Below are 27,586 nucleotides of genomic sequence, written 5' to 3' on the forward strand. Positions count from 1 at the left end.
CGTTTGTTCCTCCTGCACGTTGAACACGGAACGCAAGATATCAGGAGAATCGCACGGAGAAAAACCAAAGATCGCTCCGCTATAGGATCTTTGGAGAAAACCGCGGATGCTGGTTTACAATACAACAACAAAAAACCCCTACAAAGTGCTGGAGTAACTCAGGGGGGGAACAGCGCTACGTAACCCGCGGGGACGTTGCCCTGGCGACCGGAGTCTGAGGCTGCTGAGGACAGCCGAAGGCCCAAGTCTCAGCCCCGCCCGGGTGTCGGATCGCTGCTCCTCCTGGATCCTTGGGGCTGAGCTACCGGGGAGCCGTCAGCGACCGGCGTCTCCCGGCGATGAGCCGTCGTGGTCGGTGATCACTCTACTGAAGGCCGGCCTGGGATCGGGGACATTCGCAGCACATGTGTCCGACTGTAGACAGCGTGGGTCGCCTCCGGCCAACTGTACCATCGCCGCAGATAATGATCCTTATCAATCCAAAACCCCAGTCGTAGTTATCCAGGAACAAGTTAAAAGTAACTTAATTTGGAGCTGTGCTCTAATTTCATCGACCCGACAAAACACCGTACATATATATCTATATATCAATCTCAATTTGGTAAGCAAGCTGTAGGCTGCGTTAAAGGACACAAAAAAAGCTGGGGTAAATCAGTGGGACAGGCAGCATCTCTGGATAAAATAATTGGGTGACGTTTCAGGTCGAGACCCTTCTTCAGACTGAGTCGGGGAAAGGGACACGAGAGTTATAGACGGTGATGTAGAGAGACACAGAACAAATGAATGAAAGATATGTAAAAAAAGTAACGATGATAAAGGAAACAGGCCATTGTTAGCTGTGGTCGGGGTGAAAATGAATATAGACAATGGGACTCAACAAGACGACTTTAAAGCTGGTACCACTTGATTGGGGGAGATTTGGAGAGAGGGGGGTTACTTGAAGTTAGATACATCAGATTCTTACCACTGGGCTGCAAGCTGCCCAAGCAAAATGTGAGATGCTCTTCCTCCAATTTGCATTTGGCTTCACTCTGACAATTGAGGAGGCCTCGGACAGAAATGTGAATGTGGGAAGGGGAAAGCTGCCGGCTGCGTTTGTTCGCATTAATAAGGATAGGGTTTCCAATTTTGTTAACATGAACAATTGTCCCAGTGGCAATCTCAAACTTTGTCAGAGACGCAAGACATTGCAGATGCTGTAATTTTGAGCAACAAAGTGCTGGAGAAAATGTGGGTCAGGCAACATTCATCCATTCCATCCAAAGATGTTGCCTGGTGGATCTCTTTTGCAGCCTTTCCAACTTAATGATATATTTCCTATAGCTGCCGATCAGAACTGCGTGCAGTACTCCAAGTGTCTCTCATCAACGACTTGTACGGCTATATCATGATGTCCCAATCTTTGTACTTAATACCTTCCTAATGAAGGCAAAAATGGCAAGCTCCTCCTTCACCACACTGTCCACGTGACTTGTCATTTTTTGGGAACTATGTACCTGTACTCCCAGATCGCTCTCTCCAAACATGTACAGGTTTGTAGGTTAATTGGCTTGGTCTATTTGGTAAATTCTCTCTAGTGTGTGTATGTGTTAGTGTGTGGGAATCGCTGGTCAGCACGGACTAGGTGGGCCGAAGGACTTGTTTCTGTGCTGTATCTCAAAACTAAACTAAATTCACTAATAACATACACATGTCACCTACTGGATGGTCTCCCTAACTGGTTCCATTTGCCCTTCGTCTCCCTTAAATGATTTCCATTATCACCATGTGCTTAAGAAAGAACTGCTGATGCTGGAAAAATCAAAGGTAGGCGAAAAAGCTGGAGAAACTCAGCGGGTGAGGCAGCATCTATGGAGCGAAGGGTCTCGACCCGAAATGTCACCTATCCCTTCGCTCCATAGATGCTGCCTCACTCGCTGAGTTTCTCCAGCTTTTTTGTCTACCTTCCATTATCACCATAATCACTTATTAGATTCCAACACTTGTAGCCATTGTGTCCCCACTTGTGTACCCTCCATCTTCACCTTCCCCTCTCCCCACTTGGCTCCATCTGCCCTCTTTTTCTTCCTTTCATGTTTCTACCTAAAACCCATCTATCCGTCCCCCAACTCCACGACTCCTTCTTCCCCACCTGGTTTCTTCTGGACATCATTCCTTACCTCTCCTCTGTTCACCTATCAGCTCCTGTCTAAACCCACTGCATCATAGAAACATAGAAAACAGGTGCAGAAGTAGGCTATTCGGCCCTTCGAGCCAGCACCATCGGTCAATATGATCATGGTTGATTCCTCTCCACTCAGTCCTAATGCAGAATCCAAATTGTTGACTTTTTTGCGTGTAGGTGCTGCTTGTCCCCTTTTTTTTGCTCCAAATTCCTTCATCTGCAATCTCTTCTGCAAACCTTGCAAACTTGATGAGAAAAGAAGAACACTTCTGCAAAGAAGGGTGATATTAAATTTGATCGGAGATTAACTTTAAGATACTGTTAAAAGTGAAAAGAGATGTGAAGTACATTCGGGTTTTTTAAGTGTGTTGCTTGAGCCACAAATGTTAATGATAGGGTGGAGGAAAATGTGCATGTCCAGATTCCTAATGCACATCACATGGCTTTCCACTTTTCTCAATCTCTCAAAGTTCATTTCTGTGATCTAATTTTTTTGTCACCCACCCTTTGCATGATGAACTATGTTGCTTCTGTCCACATGTGAAATTGATGATATTATTTTTTATCAACAAGAAGTTGTCAAACATGTTTTTAGGATTTGTACTCTGAATGCATTGTGAGGTTTCAGTTGTGGCTTTGAAGTTATGAAGTGAAGGACTTCTTTGCAAATGCTGAAAGTATTGAAATAAAAGGTCTTCTATTTTAACAGAGGCTTCCATTCATTTCTATTACAAGACTGACACAGGGATTTTTTTTCCTTCAACCAATAATTGAACATTTAAAAAACCTCTGGAGCCAGGAAGAATGTATTTCCAATAGGGGGTATTTCTCACCAATCATTCTTTCAGGATTTCTTTTCTCACCAGCCCAAATTTCCATTCACATGGCACTCCCTCAAAATGATTTTTTGATTTATTTGATAGGGATTGAGGAAAAAATTGCAATTTGGATTTTGGATATCAGTTATTTATTCAGTTGGCTTCCATTCACTATATATTTAATGTGCCATATTAGAGAATATAATCTTGAAGCTATGATTTATTTTAGTATAGCTCAATATGTAGAGGGTAACATGAGACGAGATGGTAGTAAGGAAGATGTACAATCACACAATATCATTTAGTGTGAGTACTAAAGAGAGTAGTTTGTTCTTTTTTTTTTAAAAGGAGGATGTTTTCAACACCTTACAGTACCCATGTTGGCCATGGAGAATATGCTGACATATATGATCCAGCAGAGGACACCTTCCTATTAATGGATGCCTTAGAAAAAGATGTGAAAGAAATACAGAAGCTCTGGTATGTCATTAGTTGAAATGTAACAAAACATGTAATATGCATAAACATTTTCTGTACAATTACTACATTTTGTGTAGTCTATTATTTTAAAATCAGATCATATGTTAAAAGGATAATGGTAACGTGCAATAATTTTGCACCAATCTATTGTGGAGGGAATAACTAAAAGCCTGTTTAAAAAGATTTGAGTGGGCATTGGAATTTTTAAATGTGTGGCATAGGCAGGTGAGACAAAGGATATTTTGTTCATGGATAAGACTGATAAAATAAGTCATGACTTAAAGACAGAAATTTATCTTGTGTTTTGTTCAATGTTTATGTCAGAATATATACATAATTTTAGCAAATACATATTCCACATTTTCAGGATCCAATAAATGTATTATTTAATGATTCTGTGAACAAGCCATGTCATATATAAATACGATAAAACATTGCTTACTTTGTACTAAATAATGGAAACAATATTTTTCCAGTCCCGGTATTTGCCTTGAAGTTGGAACAGGATCTGGTGTTGTTTCTGTGTTCCTAGCTTCCATGGTTGGACCTACCTCATTATATCTGTAAGTAATTGATCTGTCACGTTATTATTTGGTCTAGATTATTAAATATGTGAATTCCAAATAGATTGAGTAGATGCACAAAGTCTCTTGCTCAGAGTCGGTGAATCGAGGTTCAAAGGACATAGGTTTAAGGTGAAGGGGAAAAGATTAATAGGAATCTGAGGGGTAACTTTTTCACACAAAGGGTGGTGGGTGTATGGAACAAGTGGCCAGAAGAAGTAGCTGAGGCTGGGACTATCCCAACGTTTAAGAAACAATTAGACAGCTACATGGATAAGACAGGTTTGGAGGGATATGGAGCAAACGCGGGCGGGCAGGTGGGACTAGTGTAGCTGGGACATGTTAGCCGGTGTGGGCAAGTTGGACTGAAGGGCCAATTTCCACATTTTATCACTTTATGACTTCAAGTGGGTTAGTGAAGAGAAAATAAATTGCTTTTCAAAGTTTTAACTTCAAGAGATATTTTCTGACAGATATGGTAGAATAAGATGAATCTTGATGTGTGTCCTTTTAAACATTTTGATTTATAGCTGTACAGATATTAACTCCTTGGCTGCTGCTTGCACGTTGGAAAGTGCCAGGCAAAATGGGGTGAACATCCAGCCAATCATTACTGACCTGGTAAGTTGTGAATTGGAGCCAAAGTAAAATTATTCTAAAGCATGCAAGGGATATCTAAAATAAGAAGGCATAGGTTAAGACCAAGAGCAGAGTTTTAAAGGAGAGAAAATATTTTGCACAGATAATGACTGGAACATCGTCAGAGGAGATGGTGGAATCGGATACAGTGGCTACATTTAAGAGAAATTTAAACAGCACTTAAACATCAATGTATAAAAGGTATACACCTAGTGAGGGGAAATAATATTAGTGTAGATAGGCAAAAAGGTCAGCAAAGATACTATGGGTTTCAGGGCCTATTTTTGTGCATACCATTGTATGACTAAATTATGTTGCATTCTTATCTTATACATATGATAGAGAAGGAATGGTGACTCACAGGGAACCATCAGGCTCTTGAACCATACTGTATAATACTAAACAGAATACTATCTCAGCACCGAATTACTAAGAACTTTGTATAGGGGCAGCATTACATACATATGAACCATTATGGTCTTAAATAAGACACAAATGTCTGGAGTAATTCAAAGGGTCAGGCAGCATCTCTAAAGACATAGCCGTCTGAAGGGGGGTGCGCGATGGGTGCGGTCGCACCTCCCTTTTTTCCCCAGAAAAAAAAAAATCCAGAGGAAAAATAGAGCGCAATCAGTGTTTCCACTTTGAAGGAAATTAGCCGAAATTCTGGTTCCTGCCCGCGGGACGATTTATATATATAGCCAAGTGGGACCCATTGGGTCCTGATCCCTTCGGCGTCACACACACGCTAACCACCCCCCACACATACACTAACTACCCCCTGCGCACACACACACACTAACCACCCCCCATGATATTATATTAATATTATTCATTGGCTCGTTTTACTCTATACCCACCCTATCTCCCCCCCCTCACATTCCCCCACACTCTCTCACATTCCACTGACGCATAGCCCCCAACTCGCAGGCACATCTAGAGAGGGGGGGGGGGTAGAGAGTGAGGGCAGAGAGAGAGGGGCAGAGACAGAGATTGAGGGGGGGAAGGGAGAGAGGGAGGGGGAGGGTTTGGGAGAGGGGGGTGGAGGGCAGGTTGGGGAGGGGTGAGAGGGAGGGAGAGAGAAGAAGGTGGTGTAGGAGGAGAGGGGGATGAGAGAGAGAGAGGAGAGGGAGGAAGGGGGGTAGAGGAGTGGGGGAGAGGGAGCGGTGGGAGAGACAGAAAGAGGGTGGGAGAGAGAGTAGGGGAGAGAGAGGAGGGGGAGAGGAGGAGGGGAGCGGGGCAGCAGCTCGCGGGGGGGGGGGGGCGGCGTTGTATGTATTTTATTATATTTTTTTATGTTATTGAATCTAAATCAAGAATTAATAAATTCACATTTCAAAAATGGTTTCACAATTCATTGGTACTGATTTTCAGTATTTCATACTGATATTTGAGAATACATGAGGTTGCATGCAAAATACTGTTTTTCAAAAATCCAGTTCCTGTGTAGTACGTTCTATTGCATTTATGTGAGAAATACCGATTGTGTTTGAGAATTCAAAATGTGATTTGTGATCTTGTTTATGAGTCATCATGGAACTAGAATTTGTTATAATAGTATGACAGTAAAATAGGTTAGCTTGAAAGCGATCATAGCAATGTAAATGCACCATTTAGTTTGACTTCAATTTTCACGATGGAAATTGAAGTCGAACTGAATGTTGTATTCACATCACTATTCCATGTTGAAATTGATGTGATGTGAAGTTATTAGATCAGGAGGACCATTAAAGGTGCACTGCACACACTAACAAAGTCTAACAGTAACAGGCAATCAAATCAACGCACAAAATATTTTCTAAAGTAGATAAAAATGCTGCAGAAACTTAGCGGGTGAGGCAGCATCTATGGAGCGAAGGAATGGGTGACGTTTCAGGTCTGAAGAAGGGTCTCGACCCGAAACGTCACCCATTTCTTCGCTCCATAGATGCCTCACCCACTGAGTTTCTCCAGCATTTTTGTCTACCTTCGATTGTTCCAGCATCTGCAGTTCCTTCTTAAACATTTTCTAAAAAAAAGGTTTTCTTTACAGCAAAAACATACAGTATTTTATTTGCAGTTTTTGCATGCTCCTTTATAACATTTTACATGCCATTTTACAACAGTACAACTTGATTGTTAAAACAAGGACAACTTCAATTCTTGATTTAAAAAAATGTATGCAACAATGATCCCAATCATCCCATTCCACCCACTCATTACACTTGACTCAATCAAAATTATTTCTGAAATATTGGTCATATATTTGGTGCAAAAATGCTCCAAAATAAGGCTCAGAATGGACCCCGACCGCAAGGAACTTCGCGCTTGTGATGTAGCTGCGCGCACGTTATTTCACATAACATTTTTGTAATCCTGTCATGCCACGCCCCTTTTTGAAAAGCTTCGTACGGGGCTGAAAGAACATTGATAGGTGACATTTGAAGAAGGATCCCAACTCATAATGTCACCTATCCGCGTTCTTCAGAGATGCTGCCTGACCCACTGAGTTACTCCAGCACTTTGTGTCTTTTTTTGTAAACCAGCATCTGCAGTTCTTTGTTTCTACCATTATGGTTTAGTTATCTAGTATAATTGATAATTTATTGTACTGTTGTTTATTGTATATTCAATTGTCATGTTGCCATAAATGCCTGTAAAAGATATTATAATATTTTCATTGTTCTGTTCCCAGTGGATATGACAATTAAACACTCTTTACTTGAATGCTAAATATCGTTTACTCAGAGGTCTAAGTCAAGCACTCCTGACCTTGCATAGGCTCCTATTGAAACATTAAAAAAAAAAAAATATTCGGGTTGTTCTGTTCCTGCTGCTGTCATTTTGATAAGCTTGATTTATTCCCTGTTGGTATAAATCTGGGCTGCCACCTGTATACCTGTATGTAAATAATTGAGAGGCTGGTCATTCATTTGGGACCAATGAGTATTATCTGGGTCTCATGGTAGCTCAGCTCTATCAGAAGTGCAATTCATTTTGGAAACAGGCCGAAAACCCAAGTCACTCGGCCATCCCTCAAAGTAACAATTAAAAAAATTAGCCAATATGTAATAACTGGGAGCTGCAGATGCTGGTTTATACCAAGTCTAGATACAAAATTCTGGAGTAACTCAGCGGGTGAGGCAACATCCATGGAGAACATGGATAGGCGACGTTTTGGGTCAGAACCCTTCTTCAGAAGAAACATTGTCCATCTATGTTTTCCAGGGATGCTGCCTCACCCGCTGAATCACTCTAGCATTATGTGTCTATTAAAAGTTAGCCTCATGATTTAGTTCTGGTGTTTATACCATAAAACCTATAATATCCTTTTCATTTTTCTTTGCTTTAAAACAGGTCACAGGATTATTGCCACGACTGCAAAATCAAGTAGATGTGTTGATATTTAACCCACCTTATGTTGTAACTCCCTCAGAAGAAGTGAGTATAAAAGTGCATAATTACTTAGCAAAAATCAAATGGATGGAAGACCTCAGTGGGCCAGGCAGTATCTGAGGAGGCAAAGGAATAGTTGATGTTTTAGGTTGGGACCCTGCAATGAGGGTGTAAGTGGGAAATTAGCTTGTTTAAAGATGTGAGACAGGGGCTGGCGAATCATAGGTAGATCCAGGTGAGGAGAGACTGATGGGCATAAGTTCATAAGTGATGGGAGCAGAATTAGGCCATTCGAGTTCAAGTCTACTCCGCCATTCAATCATGGCTGATCTATCTCTCCTTCTTAACCCCATTCTCCTGCCTTATCCCCATAACCCCTGACACCCATACTAATCTAGGTGGGGGATGGAAGGGTGGAGATAGCAACCGAGGCCAAGACATGATCATCGGATGGGATGGAGCTAAACCAAGTAGAATGGGTAGAGCGTATGGATAATAAGCTGAAGGCTCTAATGTAAATATTAGTTTAAATCTTTTTATTTGAATTTTAAATTTAACAGCAATTTGCATACATACAATGATAACAGACAGTGATAATCAGGACATAATTGTACAACAGTATGTAAACGACCCTCAAAACCCTTACCCTTACCCACACTCGCCACCCGGGAACAAACAACACTCACATACGTACACATCCACACAAATACGATAAAAAAAATAAAAATGTAAATTTAAAAAAAAGAAGAAAAAAAAAGAAATAAAATAAAAAATAAATAAAAATAAAAAAGAAATAAATAAATTGTGGGGAGGGAGGGGGGGGGAGGGGTTGAGGGGATAGCAGCTGCAATAAGACAGAGCTGTGATAGAGGACACTCAGTCCTCTTCCGAGTCCGGAAACAAGTTAAGAGAGTTAACAAGTTCCAGGAAAGGGTTCCATGTATCTAGGAATGTCTTGGTAGAGCCTTTGAGAGAGAACCTAAGTTTTTCAAGCTTTAAGTTGTAGAGCACCTCCTTGATCCAGCGGGCGTGTGTCGGGGGACAGGTAAGTCTCCAGTTAAGCAAAATCAGTCTCCGGGCTAACAGGGTTGTAAAAGCCAGGACCCGCTTCAACGCAACAGAGAGGTTGGTGTTGGGGGGAATACCAAAAATAGCTGACAGTGGGTTTGGAGGAATAGTCTGGCCATAGGCTCTGCTTAGCACGTCGAAAGCACTCCTCCAAAAGGTTGCTAGCTTAGGGCAAGACCAAAACATATGACTATGGTTGGCAGGGGATTGATTGCATCTGTTGCAGGTGTCTTTAACAGCGGGGTATATTCTAGATAATCTTGCGTTTGTGTAGTGGACTTTGTGAAGGACTTTGCATTGGATTAGGCCATGACGGGCACATATGGAGGAAGAATGGATCAAATCCAAGGCAGAGTCCCATTGCTGGTCTGTTAGTTTCATATTCAGCTCGCCCTCCCACGCAGCTTTTAATGAGGTATGAGATTTCAATATAACCGACCCTAACAAGTTGTACAAAAAAGAGATGCATTTCTTCCGGTTGGGATCTAGAGCTAGGATGGAATCGGTCAGGGTTTCAGGGGGACGTTTTGGGAAATGGGGGAATATCTTCTTCACAAAATTCCTAATCTGGAAAAAACGAAAAAGGTGGGAGTTTGGGAGGCTACAGTTGTACGAAAGCTCTGCAAAAGACGAAAAAATACCATCCTTGTATAGGTTTTTGATACTACTGATGCCATTACTATGCCAGGTTTTGAATGCGGAGTCTGTACTTGAAGGATTAAAGATGTGATTTTTAAGCAGTGGGGTCAAGATGGAAGGGCCTTGTAAACCAAAGTTTTTCCTAAATTGACTCCATATCTTGAGCGAGAGGGACGCAATTGGGCCTGCACTCGCAGATGTTATAGAAAGGGGGAGTTGAGAGCATAGGACAGACCGCAACGGGAGATGTGAACTCGCCTTTTCCATGTGTACCCAGGTCGGTAGGTGGTCGCAATCATCATTCATCCAGTACAGGATTTTTTGCAAGTTAGCAGCCCAGTAGTATCGCCTAAAGTCAGGAAGTGCCAAACCGCCGTCACTCTTAGGAGACTGTAGTAGCGTCTTTCGAATTCTGGCCGGTTTGCTACCCCATAAAAATTTAGATATTCTCCTTTCTAATTTATCAAAAAAAGATTTAGTGATAAATATAGGAACATGCTGGAAAAGGTACAGGAATTTGGGTAGGACGACCATCTTGACCAGATTTATCCGGGCCGCGAGGGATAACGGTAAGACTGACCAGCGGTCAAAGTCTCTTTCAGCTTTCTCAACCAGGGGCAGGAAGTTTGTGCGGAACATATCAAATATAGGTATTGTGATAAAAACGCCGAGGTAGCTCTAATGTAAATATTTATCTGTTCCAATCTATATTATTGTGTTTTTTCTGCACAGGTTGGTAGTCATGGTATAGAGGCATCTTGGGCTGGTGGTGAAAGAGGTCGTGAAGTAATGGATAGGTTTTTTCCTCAAGTCTCAAGCCTCTTGTCCAGTCAAGGAATATTTTATTTAGTTACAGTTCAGGAGAATGATCCAGGTGAGAGAATATGCATTCATGCTCATTTCTTAGAGACTGTAATAAACAAAGGCGAGGAAATATACTCAACACTCAATCTTTTGGATCTGTGATAATCTTTTCATTCAATAGTATTGGGCATAAATGTTATGCATTTATGAACAGTCAATAGATGGTGATTGAATGCTTTAGGTGAAAGGAAGGGAGAAGTTTACAGTGGAAAAGATACAAAGCTTATTCTTAACAAATTTTCTAATAATCAACCTGATATCTCAAGGTGAAAATCAAATATTTCACACGGGGAATGGCAAGTTTGTTGTGGTTTGTGGTGTGTTCTTTTTTGTTTGTTTGTGTCTATCAGAGTGAATACTGATAACCACAAGAAGGTGTTGACTAAGGGGGGAAGGGGGGTTTGCAGTTTGTGAGAGTTAAACAAGTGAAGATAATATCAGTGGGTTTAACTTCCTCTCTTGGTGGGTTGAACAATTCCCTCAAGCTTGTTGTCCAGGAGGTATCATGAACACTTTCTTCTGGTCCAGACGTAGATTGCCTATTGTGGTGTGTTGATGTGAGCTGACAGATTCCAACTAATCAGAATTCAATCAGGAAATTTGCATGACTTATTTCCGAATAATTTTGCTGCATTCCTAGTGGAAATTCTTCTCTTCGCACTGTAGATGAAAACTAAATCCAAAGGTGGTGGGTGAGGGAGCAGGGTGGTAAAGTGCATCTCCAATATTCCATGCTTCATCGTGCTGCCACATGGTATCACGTACATTTATTACATATGATTTCCTATAAATATGAAAAAAATGTAAACTAACCTGTGCCTTGAAAATTATGATTTTTTTTTAACATTATAGATATATGATGATGTAATTAAATTGCAAATTCAGGCTGCTTCAGATTTTTCTGTATCACCTATATGTCTGTGTTCTTTAATGGCACAGTTTATTTTCTCTTTATAATATGCTCACTTTCTAATGGGTGTCCAATTATGTATTGCACTTTGGAAATACTACCCTCAAACGAAAGCTCGTTCAATCATGCTGTTTTTTTTCTACAGAGGAAATAATAGAGTCGTTGAACAATTTTAATTTGAAAGGGACTGTGTTTATTTCAAGGCAAGCTGGGCGAGAATGTCTATCTGTGCTCAAATTTTGGAAAGCCTGATTGTTGAGTTCTGGTTTTCCCCGTTCATCAAAAGCTCAAGAAACCATTCACCGAGGCTGCAAAGGAATGGACTATTGCTTTCATTATGGCTGCCCAGGGAAATCTGAGCAATAGCTTCAGAGCGCTGTAGTCCAATTAAAATACAGCTGAACATCGAGAACAATTTCCATGGAAAACTGGAGATGGTTCATTACTATGACTGGATACTTAAAACTGCTCCTCAGAAGACTTGAAATATAGAGGCAATTTTGAATGCAAGTTTTGAAGGTCAATGATTTCATATTATACTTAAAATTGCTTGAGGCAAATCAAAAGAAAGTGTATATTGGTAACTTGCACGGTGCCTGAATAAATCAGTTATTATAACATGTCCATTTTACAAAGGAATTAATTGGAGCAACAACAGTAAAAGACGACAGTTTTTCTATTACAACTCTCAAATTGTGGAGTACAGAGGCAAATAAATAAATGATGGGTCTTTGTCCCAAACATTATGGAGGGCACTGTAATTAAGTTAAAATCATTGTTTGAGTACAAATATTCCTTAATGAAAATAAATGATTTAGTTGAAAAGTAAACCTAAAATAATGGTTTAAAGTTGCTTAACTATGTTATATTTTTGCATCACCTTAGGGAGACGTACAAAATTATATTTCCAAGACTTACACCACTTGGATAATTCAACAAAGCTGGCCAGTTTATTAAAAATATATTATTTTTAAACTTAAATAAATGAACTTAAATAAACTGTAAATAAATGGAGGAAATGCTGGAAACAGAAGAGGTCAAGCAACAACTGTGGAAATGGAAATTCCACATGCAGTTCATGTTTCAGGTCAAAGGCATGTCTTCAGAATGATCCATCCTTCCGTTGCCGCCACTCCACAGTAGTGTGGGTGAGAAGGACAGATGACATATTTGTAAATTGAGTGCAATTTGAACGAGAATTTACAGGAGAGGCACGGTGGTGCATTGGTAAAGTTGCTGCCTTACAGCGCCAGAGACCTGGCTCAATCCTGACTACGGGTATTAGGCTGTGGGCCGAGGAGCTTTATTCTGCAGTTTCGTGACCCAAGTCACCAAACTACATGAAATTTTCACATATTGTGTAAAAAAAATTATATAAATCACCCCTGAAACTCGATATGAAGAAGACTTGCACATTTTTATTAAATTAGAGAAAAACCGAAAAAATTTAGTGTAATTTTTAGTCCAATCAAAGCACGTTTAACATTGAGTTGTCTGCCAGTTGGCCAATCACGTGCTTTGCTTCAGGCTAGCACACAAAATGGCTGAGGGGGCTTCACAGATGCCTGTTTTACTGGAGATTCCGATTTGTTGTTCTGTGGAATAAATGTCGTGGAAACTTGCAGCAGGTAATTGTATTTAGTGGGAAAAGCATTAAAAAGGCTGAAGAAAGTGCTGCGGTGGATTAAAGTGCAAGAAAGCCTTGAAAGCAAAGTCCCTGCTGAGGTCCGTTGTCGGGGTCTGAGAACGGCCGCTATAGATGGCACTATGTACAGCCTCCCCCTCCCCCGCCCGCCCGCGGAGATGATCCGCGGCTCAGCGTTCGCGAATCGGCCGCTTATTAATTGAGACCGCGGCTTCACTTTACCGCGAGTACCTATGTCCCGCGATCGGAGCACTTTTTCCCGGTAAGTTTTCGCAGGCAGCTCCGAGATTAGCTGTTAAAGACTTATTACTCTACAACAGGCTGGCATTAGTGACAATGTTTAATTTACTGTGTTTTGGATACATATAGTTTAGGCCCTCAATTTCATGAATGAATGAAGTAAGTGAATGAATGAATGAATTTATTCACATTATAAAAGTGTGCAATTAAATTAATTAAACTCCATACAGATAGATTTTCATAAATTCAGACTTTAGATCTTACCTTTTAATTAGAGTTGGTCCCTGGCTGTCTAAATCTTTGTGTTCCAGGACCTCAGCAGGGACTTTGCTTTCAAGGCTTTCTTGCACTTTAATCCACTTCGCAGCACTTTCTTCAGCCTTTTTAATGCTTTTCCCACTAAATACAATTACCTGCTGCAAGTTTCCACGACATTTATTCCACAGAACAACAAATCGGAATCTCCAGTAAAACAGGCATCTGTGAAGCCCCCTCAGCCATTTTGTGTGCTAGCCTGAAGCAAAGCACACAAGAAATTAAAGAACAAATTAAAGAAGATGTTACAGAGATTGTACACGAAGTCCTTGAAGACTGGAAATTAGATATGGAAAGAAATTTGACTCAAAATGTTGAAGAAGTAAATGAAATACTGAATATGATGGAATCCAGATTTGATTCTAAACTTGAACCTATCTTCCAGACATTAAACCAACACCACAAGATTGTAAAAGAACTTGAGGAATTTGCTGAGACAAGCACCGCAACTACAAAACAACTCATCACTGAGAACCAACGCCTATCAAAGTTATTGCGTCAAATAACCGAAAAATGTACAGACTTGGAGGGACGACAGAGGCGTCAGAACTTAAGAATCGTGGGCATCCAGGAAGGCAGAGAGGGGACTCGTGACCCCCGTGAATTTGCTGCAGATGTACTGAAAACAATCTTGAACCTGGACCAGGCACCATTACTTGCCCGAGCGCACAGAGTGCCGAGACGTCCCCCAAAGGTGGGCGACCCTCCAAGAATAATGATAGTGAAGGTCCAATATGACCATGTATTGGATGGCATGATGAGGAAAATTGTCAAAAGCAGACATCTTGTATATGAAGGAGACAAGATTAGCGTATTCAGAGATTATCCTGTGGAAGTTGCTAAGAAAAGAGCATTGTTCACAGAAACAAGAAGAATACTGAAGAACATAAAGAATTTGAGATATGAACTGTTATACCCCGCAACACTAAGAGTTAGTTACGAAAATAAGGAACACTTCTTCATCAAGCACACAGAAGCATTTGAATTTGCCAAGAACATCGAGGACAAGATCGAAGATTGAAAAATATTCAACACTCAACACCTACCTGGACACTGCTATCTCGCAGAGAAGATATGGAACTCTAAACTCTAAACTTTAAACTATTATATTTAAGAGTTGCCTAAAATTCGCAATAAGATTTGGGTAAATATCCTGCAACGGATATATAATACTTACATTTTAGTACTAACTTCTAACAACTATTAATAATCATGAATACTAACTAACACTAATTATTGATAATTAGATTATTTAGATTATTTAAGAATTAACTAAAAGTATGAAACATAAGTAAAGTGTGATTCAGATATTTTACAATGAAAAATGTATGGTGGCTCTCTGATGTTTTTGTTTTTGATTATTCTTTGATAAATGTTTATATTATACAAAACTAACATTTCAAGTTGAGACTACTAATTATATCATTAATGGAATATAATCATTATTTATTTCCCCCCCACAAATTGTTTGCATCGAATTGGAGTCCCCTCAGCCATTTTGTGTGCTAGCCTGAAGCAAAGCACGTGATTGGCCAACTGGCAGACAACTCAATGTTAAACGTGTTTTTTTTCTAATTTAATAAAAAATGTGCAAGTCTTCTTCATATCGAGTTTCAGGGGTGATTTATATAATTTATATAATATTTTTTACACAATATGTGAAGATTTCATGTAGTTTGGTGACTTGGGTCACGAAATCCCATTTCTAGACACATTTTTGATGCTCGGCCCACAGCCTATATGAGTTTGTATATTCTCTCCATGACCTCTTGGCGTTTTCTCCGGCTGCTCCGGTTTCCTTCCACACTACAATGACGTACAGGTTTGTAGGTTAATTAGCTTCGGCAAAAATTGTAAATTGTCCCTAGTGTGTAGGATCGTGTTAGTGCACAGGTGGTTGGCACGACTCGGAGGGCCGAAGGATCTGTTTCTGTGCTGTATCTCTAAACTAAAATAAAAAAGGTGGTGGCATTCCAATGACGATGAAGCCCTTGTCCTCTATGGTGGCAGTTGTGGATTTAGGAGGTAATGCTGGAGTAGCTTAACAAATAACTGCAGTGCATTTTGTAATATGAATACATTGCAGCCAATGTTTGACAGAAGGAATTAGTGTTTCGTGAGGGAGAATGTGATGGTAACCAAGCTAGCTTCTTTACCCTATATAATCTTCAAGTTCTTGAGTTAGATGGAGCTGCATGCGTCGGTTTATTTCAACACACTCCAGAGCTGTGACGTGTGGATGGTGAAAGGGTTTTGCTGCCTGGTGGCATGTCATTCCCAAGATACCCAGCTTCTGACCTGCTTTTATAGCAATAGTATTGATGCAGCTGGTGCATTTGAGTTCCTGGTCAATGGTGACCCCGGGATGTTGATGATGGGGGCTCAGTGATGGTAATGTCATTGAATCTTGGAAGTATGTGGTTCAAATCTGTTGTTGGATGTGGTCACTGTCCGATATTTGGTGCCATCAATGTTTCTTGCCACTTGTTGGGATATGCCTTAGTGTCTGAGTCTGTTGGCATGCAGGCATAGACCGCTCCATATGCTGAAGAGATATGAATTAAGTTGAACACAGTGCAAACATCCCCACTTCAGATGTTGTGAAGGAAGGAAAGTCACTGATGAGGCAAACTGAAGATGGTTGGACCTACGACATTGTAGTCTCCAATGCATCTAGATCCCCTGGTAGAGAATGGCAAGGAAATAGTTTAAATACTAAGCTTCAAAATGGAAATCACCAAGATGGTATGTAAATGTCTTCTTTTTCTTGCGTATGGCATGCACGGACTAAAGTTGTAGGACAACTTGTTCTATTTGATCTTATTTGATTGTGCACGCCAGGGTTGATTGCATTCGTTGAAACAGGGCGGACCACGTGAAGGTTGCAATCTCCCACCTCCATGGTAAATGTGATTGCGCACATATAGGCTAAATTTGTAAACAATTATCTTAGAACAGGTTCTAATTTTCAGTGTCTTGTATTGCCAAATTTGCAATTGCTCACAAAGTTGCATGCATTATAAGAAGTAGCATATTCCACAAACCAACAATGAAGTGTGGTACAGGGAGTGAAAAAAAACCCTGATTAAAGTCTTGCTGTTGTGTTAGAAAAATAATGACATAATTCTAAACTGCAGTTAGGAGATTTTAAGAAATCTGTCCACAACAAGTAAAATCACTAAATGGTCAATAGAACCATAGAAAATGTGTACAGGAGGTGGCAATTTGGCCCTTCAAGCCTGCACCACAATTCATTGTGATCATGGCTGATCATCCACAATCAGTAACCTGTGCCTGCCTTCTCCCTGTATCCCTTGATTCCGCTAGCCCCTAGAGCTCCAACTCTTTTAAATTCATCCAGTGCATTGGCCTCAACTGCCTGCTGTGGCAGAGAATTCCACAAATTCACAACTCTCTGGGTGAAAAAGATTTTTTCTCATCTCAGTTTTAAATGGCCATTCCTCTATTCTTAGACTGTGGACCCTGGTTCTGGACTCCCCCAACATTGGGAACATTTTTCCTGCATCTCGCTTGTCCAGTCTAATATCAAAGTGGTGGTGTATGTGTAGTCAGAGGACCCCAAGTCAACTTTCTTTAATAGTTAATGAAATGAGCCCTGACTACAGTGATAGAGCCTATTAGGGCTCAATCATGGACGACATGCACCACACATCATAATCCAAGAGAAACAAAGAGATTTGGAATACTTTGGGAATAGTTGTCCTGAACATAAATAACAATATGTTGCTTTTCAGTAATCCAGTAGAGGGAGCTATTGCTGCACCATTTACCTTTTTGATCAAATTAATATTGCCCCTGATCACAGGACATAGAAATGTAACTTAAAAATAAAAACACTGACCCTGTAAAAATAGAAAATGCTGAAAAACTTGGCACAAAGTTTCATTGGGAAGTGAAACAACGTTTCTGGTCAAAGACTGTTCATCAGATCATACTACATTTTCCAGTAGTAAATTATATCTGTTATCTGCCCAATTTAATGCTGCTTTCACCCTGACCACTCCTAACAACTATAGAGGCTGCAATGAAGTTCTAATCTTCCACCCAGTTGAAGATTGTTCTCCTCACGTCTGTTGAAATGCTATGACACACTGTGGGGTTTTGTGATCCTTCAGTATCCAATGAGACCACTCTGAACCCTAAACCAACTGTATTGATATTCTTGGCTTCATTTAATTTAATTGCAGTTTCATTTATGACAGAAGAGCTCTGAAACAAAGAGTTTGTTCCAGACCCAAAATACGGTTCTCTGGGTTTCACCAACGTTAAAGGATATGAGCGCTTCTTAGAAGTAGGTAAATGAGATATGACTACTTTATCTACTTTAGCTTGAAAATCTGAGGCAAGAGGAGCCATCTTGGGGAACGGCTGCTAACCAGCAGCCGTCCGTTTAATTCACTTTTTTTGGAAGTTTTTAGTAAGTCTTGTGCTTCGTCCGTTGGAGAAATTGACTTTTTAATGTGGGGGGAAGGAGGTAATTATACTTCTAGGTCCCTACCTGGTCGGTGAGGCAGCTTTTTCTCCGGGCTGCCCCGTCGACCCGTCCTCGTGGCCTACCAGCGGGCGTGGAGCGCCGTTTCCTGGCGGGGACCGCCCAGCACCTCGGCTTCGGTGGCGGCACAGCGCTGGAGCGCTATCGCGGAGCGGGCGATGCCTTGCCTGGGTCGCCGCGCTGGATCGACGCGCTGGAGCTCCGGTGAGCTGTGACCGCCGAGATCAACACCTCCGGGCTGCGGGTCTGCGGAGCGGAGCGGGCGGCGCCGACTCTAACATCGGGAGCCTGGGAGCTCCAAACCGGCGCGGCCTTGTCGGCTTCGGAAGCCGCGGCCCCCAGCTAGGAAGCGGCCGTTCCAGGTGGCCCAGCCGCTGAGAGGACTCTCCCGACGCCGGGTCAACACCACCCGGCGAGAACGGCCAGGAACATCGGGCCTCCGTAGAGGCATTAGCGGAGGCCTCAATAGGCCTGACTTTGGGTGAACTGGGGATGGGGACTGGACATTGTGCCTTCCCCCACAGTGGTATCCACTGTGGGGGGATGATTTTTTCCTGTGTGTAAGTTAATATGTTAGTCTGTGTCCAAGATGGCTGTCGGAAGGGAGAGTGGACGCTAGCGCGCTTTAGCTGCCGCTGCTCTCTTTTCACATTGTGTTTTTTGATTTTTTGTCTTTGGAGCGATTTCTGTCTTTAATTTGTGTATTGGTGATGTCCTTATTATTTATTTTACTCCGACTATATGTTTTTTCTCTTCTGTTAATTTCTGTAAGGTGTCCTTGAGACTTTGAAAGGTGCCCGAAAATAAAATGTATTATTATTATTATTAAAATCTGGAAATAGATCAAGCAATGCATTATGTCACCATATCCTGTCCTTGGTACCAATTGGACAGGGATATCTTTAAGGCAAACTACCTCTCTGGCTTACAAATCTCAAACTAAAATTATAAACATTCCAGCCAGAATGAAGAAGAGATAGAAATAGAGCAAAACTGACTTCTACTTCTTCTTCTTCTTCTTTTCATGCCTATCTTGTTACAAATGTTGACCTCGCTGTCATCCTCCGTCCTGAAAAGGACACAAGCTTCAGGCGACAATCAGTGGAAGCCATCACTTGTCACAATAGATGATGGTGGTAGCAGAATTAGCTCAGGATACTTCCAGTTTCCAGCCCCGTGACGTGGACGCTTCTGCTATGGGGCCAAGACGGAGTTCAAGAGTGTTTCTTGTCATATGTACTGGCAATGGAACAATGAAATTCTTACTTGCAACACCTTTACAGGTCCATTAATATAGTAACACTAAAATGAATATACAGTAATCAAAAATACAATAAATTAATAATCAGCAATACTAGGTAACCAGACCACAATAGTGAAAAAGCAAAAACCCATACTGCGACAAAAATAAAGTCCATAGAATATTACAGTTGCTGAGCTAATGGTTAGTTTTGTTCAGTGTTCAGCATCCTGATGGTTGCTAGAAAGAAGCTGTCCTTGAACCTGGAGATCATGGTTTTCAAGATCTTGTGCCTTCTCGATGGTAGTATCTAGACGAGAGTGTGGCCAGGATATGTGGGGCTTGATTACATTAGCTGTCTTTTTGAGGTGGTGCTTCCTGTGGCTCCCTTTGATGGTGATGAGGTCAGTACCTGTGATGAGCAGGTCAATGCCTTTGCATTCTTTACAGCCTCCTTCGATCTTGGGCATTCGAATTATCAAACTAGACTGTTGGCAAATTTAATGCTGTCATTGGAGCAAATTAATGCTACAGAGGAGAGTTGTTTTTGACATGAAATACACAGGTGGTTATGGAATGATACTGTGGAACTATAAGATGAGCTTGGTCAATAAAATGGATTTCTAAAAAGCTTAATCAAAACAGTGGAAGAAGTGGAAAGACATAAGTGTTATGGTAAGAGTTAAAAACAACGAGGCCAAATTATATTACATGTGATGAGTGGAGGTGCACATATGGTGAGGTACTGAGGCTAAAAGACTACACAGGGAGGGAATGGCTTGCATGAGATTTCCCAAGGATTTGTTGGGACATCTGCATGAGATATTTGATAATGGGGAAAATAATCATAGGTATAGAGATGCAAGAGTTTGCAAATGCTGGAACTTGGAGCAACAAATATATTGCTGGAGGAAATTGGTGGGTCGGGCAACATCTGTGGAGAAAAATGGATAATTCATGTTTTGGATTCATTTGAATTTTGGAGCGAGAGGAACGATGATTCATTGAATCATTCAATTATTGAATTAAATCATTGAGAGGATAATGCTAAGATTTGTTACCTTTATCATCTGCGGATGCCTTCACGTTCTACCATTCTCACCTCCAAACAGTTCTGAAGGTTGTTGGTTTCATGTCACTGAATTGGAATTTACTGCTATATTTTCTAAACAGTAAATATACCATACCTTGCTTCTTTGGAGTTAATTTGTTTTTATTCCATTGAGTTTTATAATTTAGTTAATTTTATACATTTCTACAAATGTATTCACTGATAATCCTATTATTATTTGCAAAACTCTGAAAGTAAATTTAGTGCAGGATGAAGCAGTTTTTTTAATACTTACTGAGAGTGAAAGTGTGCAATTGTTGCTATGGTTTGTGCAGCAGCTTCACTCCCACTGAGCAGTATTAGTAAACTCAGCGATTTGCAACTATCTCCACTTTTTGAGCATGTTGTGGGTGATTATGCAGGGAGCAATATATGCTAAAAACGACAAGGGTGAGCTCTCTGTTTCAATATGATGTGATTATTGAAAAGACTGGTTTTGTGCTGATTAGCTGAGATAAATGGACATGACTAGTTGACATGAAGTGTCAAGAGGAATGCAAATCTACGAGATAGTGTGTCCCCTGATGCGATATTAAAACCTTTCCCATTAAAATCAACTTGTCCAGTAAGGTTTGAGTATTTAGTGATTCATTTATGTTATCCTTAATGTTAAGAATTAGATTACTTGAAAGGAGCCAAATTGTCCAAAGACAAGGCAATATTTCAACTGCTCTTTCTAGCATTTCCATTAAAAATGCAAATTACAAATTGATGTTTGTAGCAAATTATCACAAGGGATCAGCCATTTGAAAAAGTATAATGGAAAATAACTGCTTTGGTAGACTAACTTTCGAGCTTGCAAAGTGATAACAGCAGCAAAAACCGTAAAAGGGTGTAGGCGTGGATGCTTGTCTGTTGTAGGGTGCTTCTGTATCACGTTTAAAAAAAAAAAAGAATGGAAAATTTACAGAGCAGTTAATAATTCTTGTGAGATGTTTGCTGTGCCTTGCTGCACTAAAAATCGACAGTAGTTTCCAAAGAAAAGTGTTACTTTGCTTTTTGTAGTTGTAGAAGAAATGGACATAATGTCTTAAGAATTTTATGTTTAGCAATTTCTTCTGAGATTTTTTTCTCAATAGTCCTTAATCTCAATAATTGTTTACTTACTTATATTTTGATCCTCATTTACTAATTCTATGCAATATTTTTTCCATCTGATTGCTTCACCTCAATAATTAAAAAAAAAACATAATCCTATTGATGACGCTTGGTTTCATTACTTCACATGCTTAAAAACAATTAAGAAAATCAAATGCATAAAAACCTATCTCCCCAGAAGACAAATCATGAATTCTATCTTTTGGGACTAAATATTCCTGTGGAAAATATGACAATTGTATCCAGCCTTTTAAAATTTAAGTTGGAAACTATTTTAATCATGAATTCTACCTTTAAGGACTAAATGTTCCTGTGGAAAGTATAATAATTGTTTTCAGCCTTTTAAAATTTAATTTGGAAATATAATGTTCCTGAATGGGGCGTAAATCCCTATTCAATTAGAACATTTATATTTTTTGGAAGCAAACTGATTCAACATTACATTTCTGAGAAAAAAATACTTTACATGGGCAATGCAATAGGTTAAAAAAAAGACAACAAAATCACATAAATGCAGATGCTGGATATCTGAAATATAAACAGAAAGTGTTGAAATTACTCAGCAGGTCAGATAGTGACTATGGAGAGAGAAAATGTTTCATTTTTGGGACCCTTAATTGAAAAATGAAAGAGAGAGAACATCATAAAGTGTATACCTTATATCCAATAATGTTTTCCCCCACTGCCAGATACTGAGGTGTATGAGAATGCTCCTTTCAAGGTGCTAACAAGAGGAGTTTAATTCCACATGAATTTTATCTGTAGTCTTAAGGTTTTTTTTGAGGCAGTGCAGTGCGTTGTGTTTGCCCATCCCACAAGACATTATTCCCTACATAAATAGTTTCCTAGAGGTGCATAAATGAAAGATTTACATAAAGAAAATTAAAGTTTTTTACACCATCACCATTTCCTAATCTAAAACTGAAATTGTCAGTGTTGCATTAGTTTGGTCACTTTCCACTCCTTCAACTTAAAAGTGAAGCTCACACTTTTATTTAGAAACAAAGAACTGCATTTGCTAGCTAAAACACAAAAGGACACAAAATGCTGGCGTAACTGGCATGTAAAGCAGCATCAAAACATGGGTAGGTTTCACGTTAAAATCCTTATATTTCATGGTTCTGAAGATTTATATCCTTTCTGTAAACTTTGCTCTCCAGTCATCTTAAACTATTTGCATCTTATATTTACCATACTTAATAAAATATATCTTTCTGCTACCCACATTGAGTGGTTTATTTGTTGTACACTTGCTTTAAAAAAAAAATGGAAGTGTTTCCTGTATACTGCACCGCATTTATCTTGCTGTCCTCCTTTAGACCATTTTCTAGTACCTTCTAGTTAATAGAGAATTACAGTGGTATGAAATTTTACTTTAAACTCTGTAATAGTTAATGCTAGGTTATAAACACACGTGATTTGTTTTCTGACTAATTATCTGGGAAGAAATTCATTCCAAATGAAAACAAAAACATCTTGTAGAGATATGGTATCTGTAATATTGTAAAATTTCTCAGCATCTCAGAACCGTAATCAAGCAAATATTAACAATAAGGTGAAGAACACTATGAAATGGACACCCTATTTTGAACTCTGTCGTGGGAAAATATTTCCAGCAGGTGGAGGAAAAGAGTCAAGGATGTGCTCGAAGTCTCCTTGAAAGAATGCAAAAGAATACACTGACTCCTATGAATCCCTGGTGCACGATCATAAGAGCCTATAGGATGGTATTCTAATTTCCTGTGCATGCATCAGACGCACAGAAAATCCAATATTAATGGAAGAATTAGCAAATTGTCTCACAAACCACTACTCATTCTATCAGGCATGTCCTTGCCCGTCTGTAGAAGAGCCTGTGGGTTCCTCACTGATGGTCTCCTCAGAACAGGAATGAAAGCAGATCATCTTTTATCCCAAGGGATGCAAACTTTAAAGATAGGTGTGAGAACTACATTGACACTATTGAATACATAGACACTGAGAATGTATAAAGAGTTTTTTGCAATATTTTTATTTTGTACATATTTTTTTTTTTAATGTTTATTTTTGGAAAATAATTCATACAATAAAGAATTGAAGTGGATGATTAAATGCTTGATTAAGGATAGGTATTGGGGAACAATTTACAAGAACAGAAAATGGCTGAGATATGAATTGCAAGGACATTGGCTGAAATTTCTAGGATGGGATTAATTGATTAAGATAGTTGAGTAAACTGCTGCTGCAGTGTTTTGCATTTGTGGATTTCTTGGGCGTGAAAAAGAGGAAGTAGTAAAACTGGGAAATTACTGAGGGCATAGGACAAACCGATGCAACTGGTTAACAATATAGTGGTGAATCTGTGGAATTCTTTGCCATAGAAGGCTGCGGAGGCAAAGTCAGTGGATATATTTAACGCAGAGATAGATAGATTCTTGATTAGTATGGGTGTCAGAGGTTATGGGGAGAAGACAGGAGAATGGGGTTAGGAGGGATATATAGATCAGCCATGTTTGAATGGTGGAGTAGACTTGATAGACTGAAGGATTCAGTCTATGGACTACGGGCTTCATAGCAAAAGGATTTGAGTATAGGAGCAGGGATGTTCTACTGCAGTTGTACAGGGTCTTGGTGAGACCACACCTGGAGTATTACGTACAGTTTTGGTCTCCTAATCTGAGTAAAGACGTTCCTGCCATAGAGGGAGTACAGAGAAGGTTCACCAAACTGATTCCTGGGATGGCAGGACTTTCATATGAAGAAAGACTGGATAGACTCGGCTTGTACTCGCTAGAATTTAGAAGATTGAGGGGGAACTTATAGAAACTTACAAAATTCTTAAGGGGTTGGACAGGCTAGATGCAGGAAGATTATTCCCGATGTTGGGGAAGTCCAGAACAAGGGGTCACAGTTTAAGGATAAGGGGGACCGAGATGAGAAAATAATTCTTTACGCAGAGAGTGGTGAATCTCTGGAATTCTCTGCCACAGAATGTAGTTGAGGCCAGTTCATTGGCTATATTTAAGAGGGAGTTAGATGTGGCCCATGGCTAAATGGATCAGGGGGTATGGAGAGAAGGCAGGTACAGGATACTGATTTGGATGATCAGCCATGATCATAATGAATGGCGGTGCAGGCTCGAAGGGCCAAATGGCCTACTCCTGCACCTATTTTCTATGTTTCTATGAATGGCCTAATTCTGCTCCTGTCACTTATGATCTTATGAATATGTTATAATGTTACAATTAAGCCCCTTTTGAGGGCTGATTTTCACCACTAGATTTGGCTGCGGTACTATCAGCCCTAATACATCTGCCAAACCTGCTCACCATTCCTGGAATGCAGGATCATTCAAAACTTTTCTCAACTGCAGATATTCTTAAATTAATCTCCCATATCTCCAATCTCCTCATCTTCAACCAGGAGCACCATTGCATCATCTGAAAATAAAGACCTAGTTTAAACGTGTAATGTTCGAGTCTATTCCAGCATCACCTTCATTGAACCACACACCGCTTATTCGACAAACATTTCATCCAAATAAATATTTGTCAAACCTAAGCATTCACAAGTAACTGGACCAGGAGCTAGATTTAGTTTAATTTAGTTTAGTTTAGAGATACAGGCCTTTTGGCCCACCGAGTCCACGCCGACCAGTGATCACCCCGCACATTAACACTATCCTACACACAATGGGGACAATTTACCAAGCCAATTAACCTACAAACTAGCAGGTCTTTGGTGTGTGGGAGAAAACCGGAGCACATTGAGAAAGCCCAGGCAGTCACAGGGAGAACGTACAAACTCCGTACAGACAGCACCCGTGGTCAGGATCGAACCCGGGTCTCTGCTGCTGTAAGGCAGCAAATCTACCGCTGCGCTCATATTGAACATGCGGCATTCTTCAAAGGAAAATGGTCTGACACAGCATAATAACAACTCTTCACCCTTCCCCAAGTTAATTAAAAGAATAATCAATCCCCAAAATCTTTATATCTGTTCGTCATATTGAATGTTATATCATATTGAATGAAAAATGTTTTTCTCAACTCGGTCCTAAAAGATTTCCCCCTTATCCTTAAACTGTGACCCCTTGTTCTGGATTGTTCCCGATGTTGGGGAAGTCCAGAACAAGGGGTCACAGTTTAAGGATAAGGGGGAAATCTTTTAGGACCGAGATGAGAGATGGCCTGTTTCCGTGCTGTAATTGTTATATGGTTATATGGTTATATTGAATGGCGGTGCAAGCTCGAAGGGCCGAATGGCCTACTCCTGCACCTATTTTCTATGTTTCTATGTTTCTATGTTCCAAAGTCTTTCAAATATGCAAAGTGCTTATCAATGTTGAACATAAATCTGTTATCTGCCATCGCTATTTTGGGTGCATCAAACAGCACAAAGATGTGATGAAGATTTTGAATGGTAGCTTTTGAAGAAAAAGAGTTGTCAGTTTGTGCAACAGGGTACCAAATAGAGTCATTGTCATTCACAAGCAAATGATCATTTGTAAATAGATCTGTAAAAGTCAATACAACACTAATCAATGGTCTTTTGGCAATATTCACAAATATCAGTTCTTGCAAATTTGACATCATGATTGATACATTGAATGTTTTATTGATTTCAAAAAAAAAATCTTTACAATCAATTCCTAGGAATCATACCCTTTCCCATAATAATTATTTAGTGTTCACAATTAATTGACGGTCTTCTTTGTTCAGTTCTGTTAACAACTGTGGCATGATGATGTGATTATTACTTAGCTGAATATTTGAGGTACACCATTTGCAAATTTGTCATAGATTTTGTACAAATATGGCAATGTATGTGCAGTGTATCACTAGAGGTTGCATTTTCTGTGACCGGTCTCCATTTCCGTGACTGACTACATAGATAAGAATACAGCTCCAACTTTCTTCATTATAACTTCAATCTTACTTCCTATCGTTGTTTTGGATAATACTTTCAAGGTCTCTTAACTAATGTGCTCCTGTACAAGCTATTCTGTAACCTGTTGGCTTCGTGGACCGTGGAATCAGTTGCAGACTCTGCATAAATGATCTAAATCATGTTAAGAACTGATCCTAGCAGAGACAACTCAGAAGAGCACTACAGTCTCGAGATTGCATAGAATGTCATACAACACACGAATTTGAATGGTATTTACACAAATAATTCTCAGAACCTTTAAGGGTGTGCTCTACTATTGTAAGGAAATATCCTGGTATTTCTATGCTGACTTAGAATAGAATAGGATGAAGGTAATGACTGTTGAAGGTATGTTTGCACATCGGGTTAATAGATACAGGTGTCAATTGATTTCCGAGGTGCAAAAAATCACTTATGCTTTGATGAATGAAGCAGAAAACTAAAGCATGCATAGGATCATCTTGTCAACCTCAGTATTGGCTTCAACACTTACGACATGTTCCAATGATTTCTGATTTAATTAAAAATTCTTGCAAAATGGTTGCGTGTTCCACATTTCTTATGGTTAACTGACACAACTATAATAGCACTGTTTTGATTCTGCATAGTTTGATGATACCATTTTCTCGACAGGTTCAAGTGAATAAAGTTCTGCCTTAGGTGTTTATTTTTTCCTCTGATCCTATTCATAATTGTACCTTGTAGTCTTTCTCCCTCAACTGCTGTATACTCTGAACTCAATTAGCTTGCACAGTTTGATACCCTTCACAAAATCTTTCCATTGCTGTTGCTTTGATATGCATCCCTCAATGACATGCATTTTCTATTCTCACTTGAGATCAGAAAATTCATCTCGTACACCTAGTTGTCTCACAGTTTGCAATGTTGATCAATTGTTTTGATTGCTTTGTGCCTGTACATGGAACGCAGTTATCTGATGCAGCACATTCTGCAGTGGACTGAAGTATGCAGCCAATGTAGCTTTTGCTTCTATGC

The 27,586-nt window shown here is 39.9% G+C and overlaps 1 protein-coding gene and 2 long non-coding RNA genes across 4 annotated transcripts; 2 read left to right on the forward strand and 1 right to left on the reverse strand.

Moving 5' to 3' along the window:
- Positions 1 to 7: 7 nt before the first annotated feature.
- n6amt1 (N-6 adenine-specific DNA methyltransferase 1) lies at positions 8 to 12,142 on the forward strand. 2 transcript variants are annotated; one of them, XM_033032594.1, is made up of 7 exons: positions 8 to 601; positions 3,331 to 3,462; positions 3,939 to 4,025; positions 4,556 to 4,646; positions 8,001 to 8,084; positions 10,479 to 10,620; positions 11,724 to 12,142. In XM_033032594.1, exons 2-7 carry the CDS (start codon positions 3,335 to 3,337, stop codon positions 11,777 to 11,779), a joined length of 588 nt encoding a protein of 195 aa, XP_032888485.1. In that variant the 5' UTR covers positions 8 to 601; positions 3,331 to 3,334; the 3' UTR covers positions 11,780 to 12,142. The 2 variants fall into 2 exon arrangements, with proteins under 2 accessions (XP_032888485.1, XP_032888484.1); XM_033032593.1 differs by having other exon boundaries at positions 14 to 601; positions 11,666 to 12,142.
- LOC116980413 lies at positions 1,640 to 22,231 on the forward strand. The gene is made up of 3 exons (XR_004413958.1): positions 1,640 to 1,651; positions 13,149 to 13,154; positions 20,216 to 22,231. It is a non-coding gene; the product is annotated as an uncharacterized LOC116980413 (long non-coding RNA).
- Positions 15,625 to 20,310, reverse strand: LOC116980412. Its single transcript, XR_004413957.1, has 3 exons — positions 20,206 to 20,310; positions 16,526 to 16,530; positions 15,625 to 15,661 (listed from the first exon to the last, which is right to left on the reverse strand). It is a non-coding gene; the product is annotated as an uncharacterized LOC116980412 (long non-coding RNA).
- Positions 22,232 to 27,586: the final 5,355 nt, after the last annotated feature.

The sequence above is a fragment of the Amblyraja radiata genome, chromosome 14, assembly GCF_010909765.2.
Source record: "Amblyraja radiata isolate CabotCenter1 chromosome 14, sAmbRad1.1.pri, whole genome shotgun sequence".
NCBI lineage: Eukaryota > Metazoa > Chordata > Chondrichthyes > Rajiformes > Rajidae > Amblyraja > Amblyraja radiata.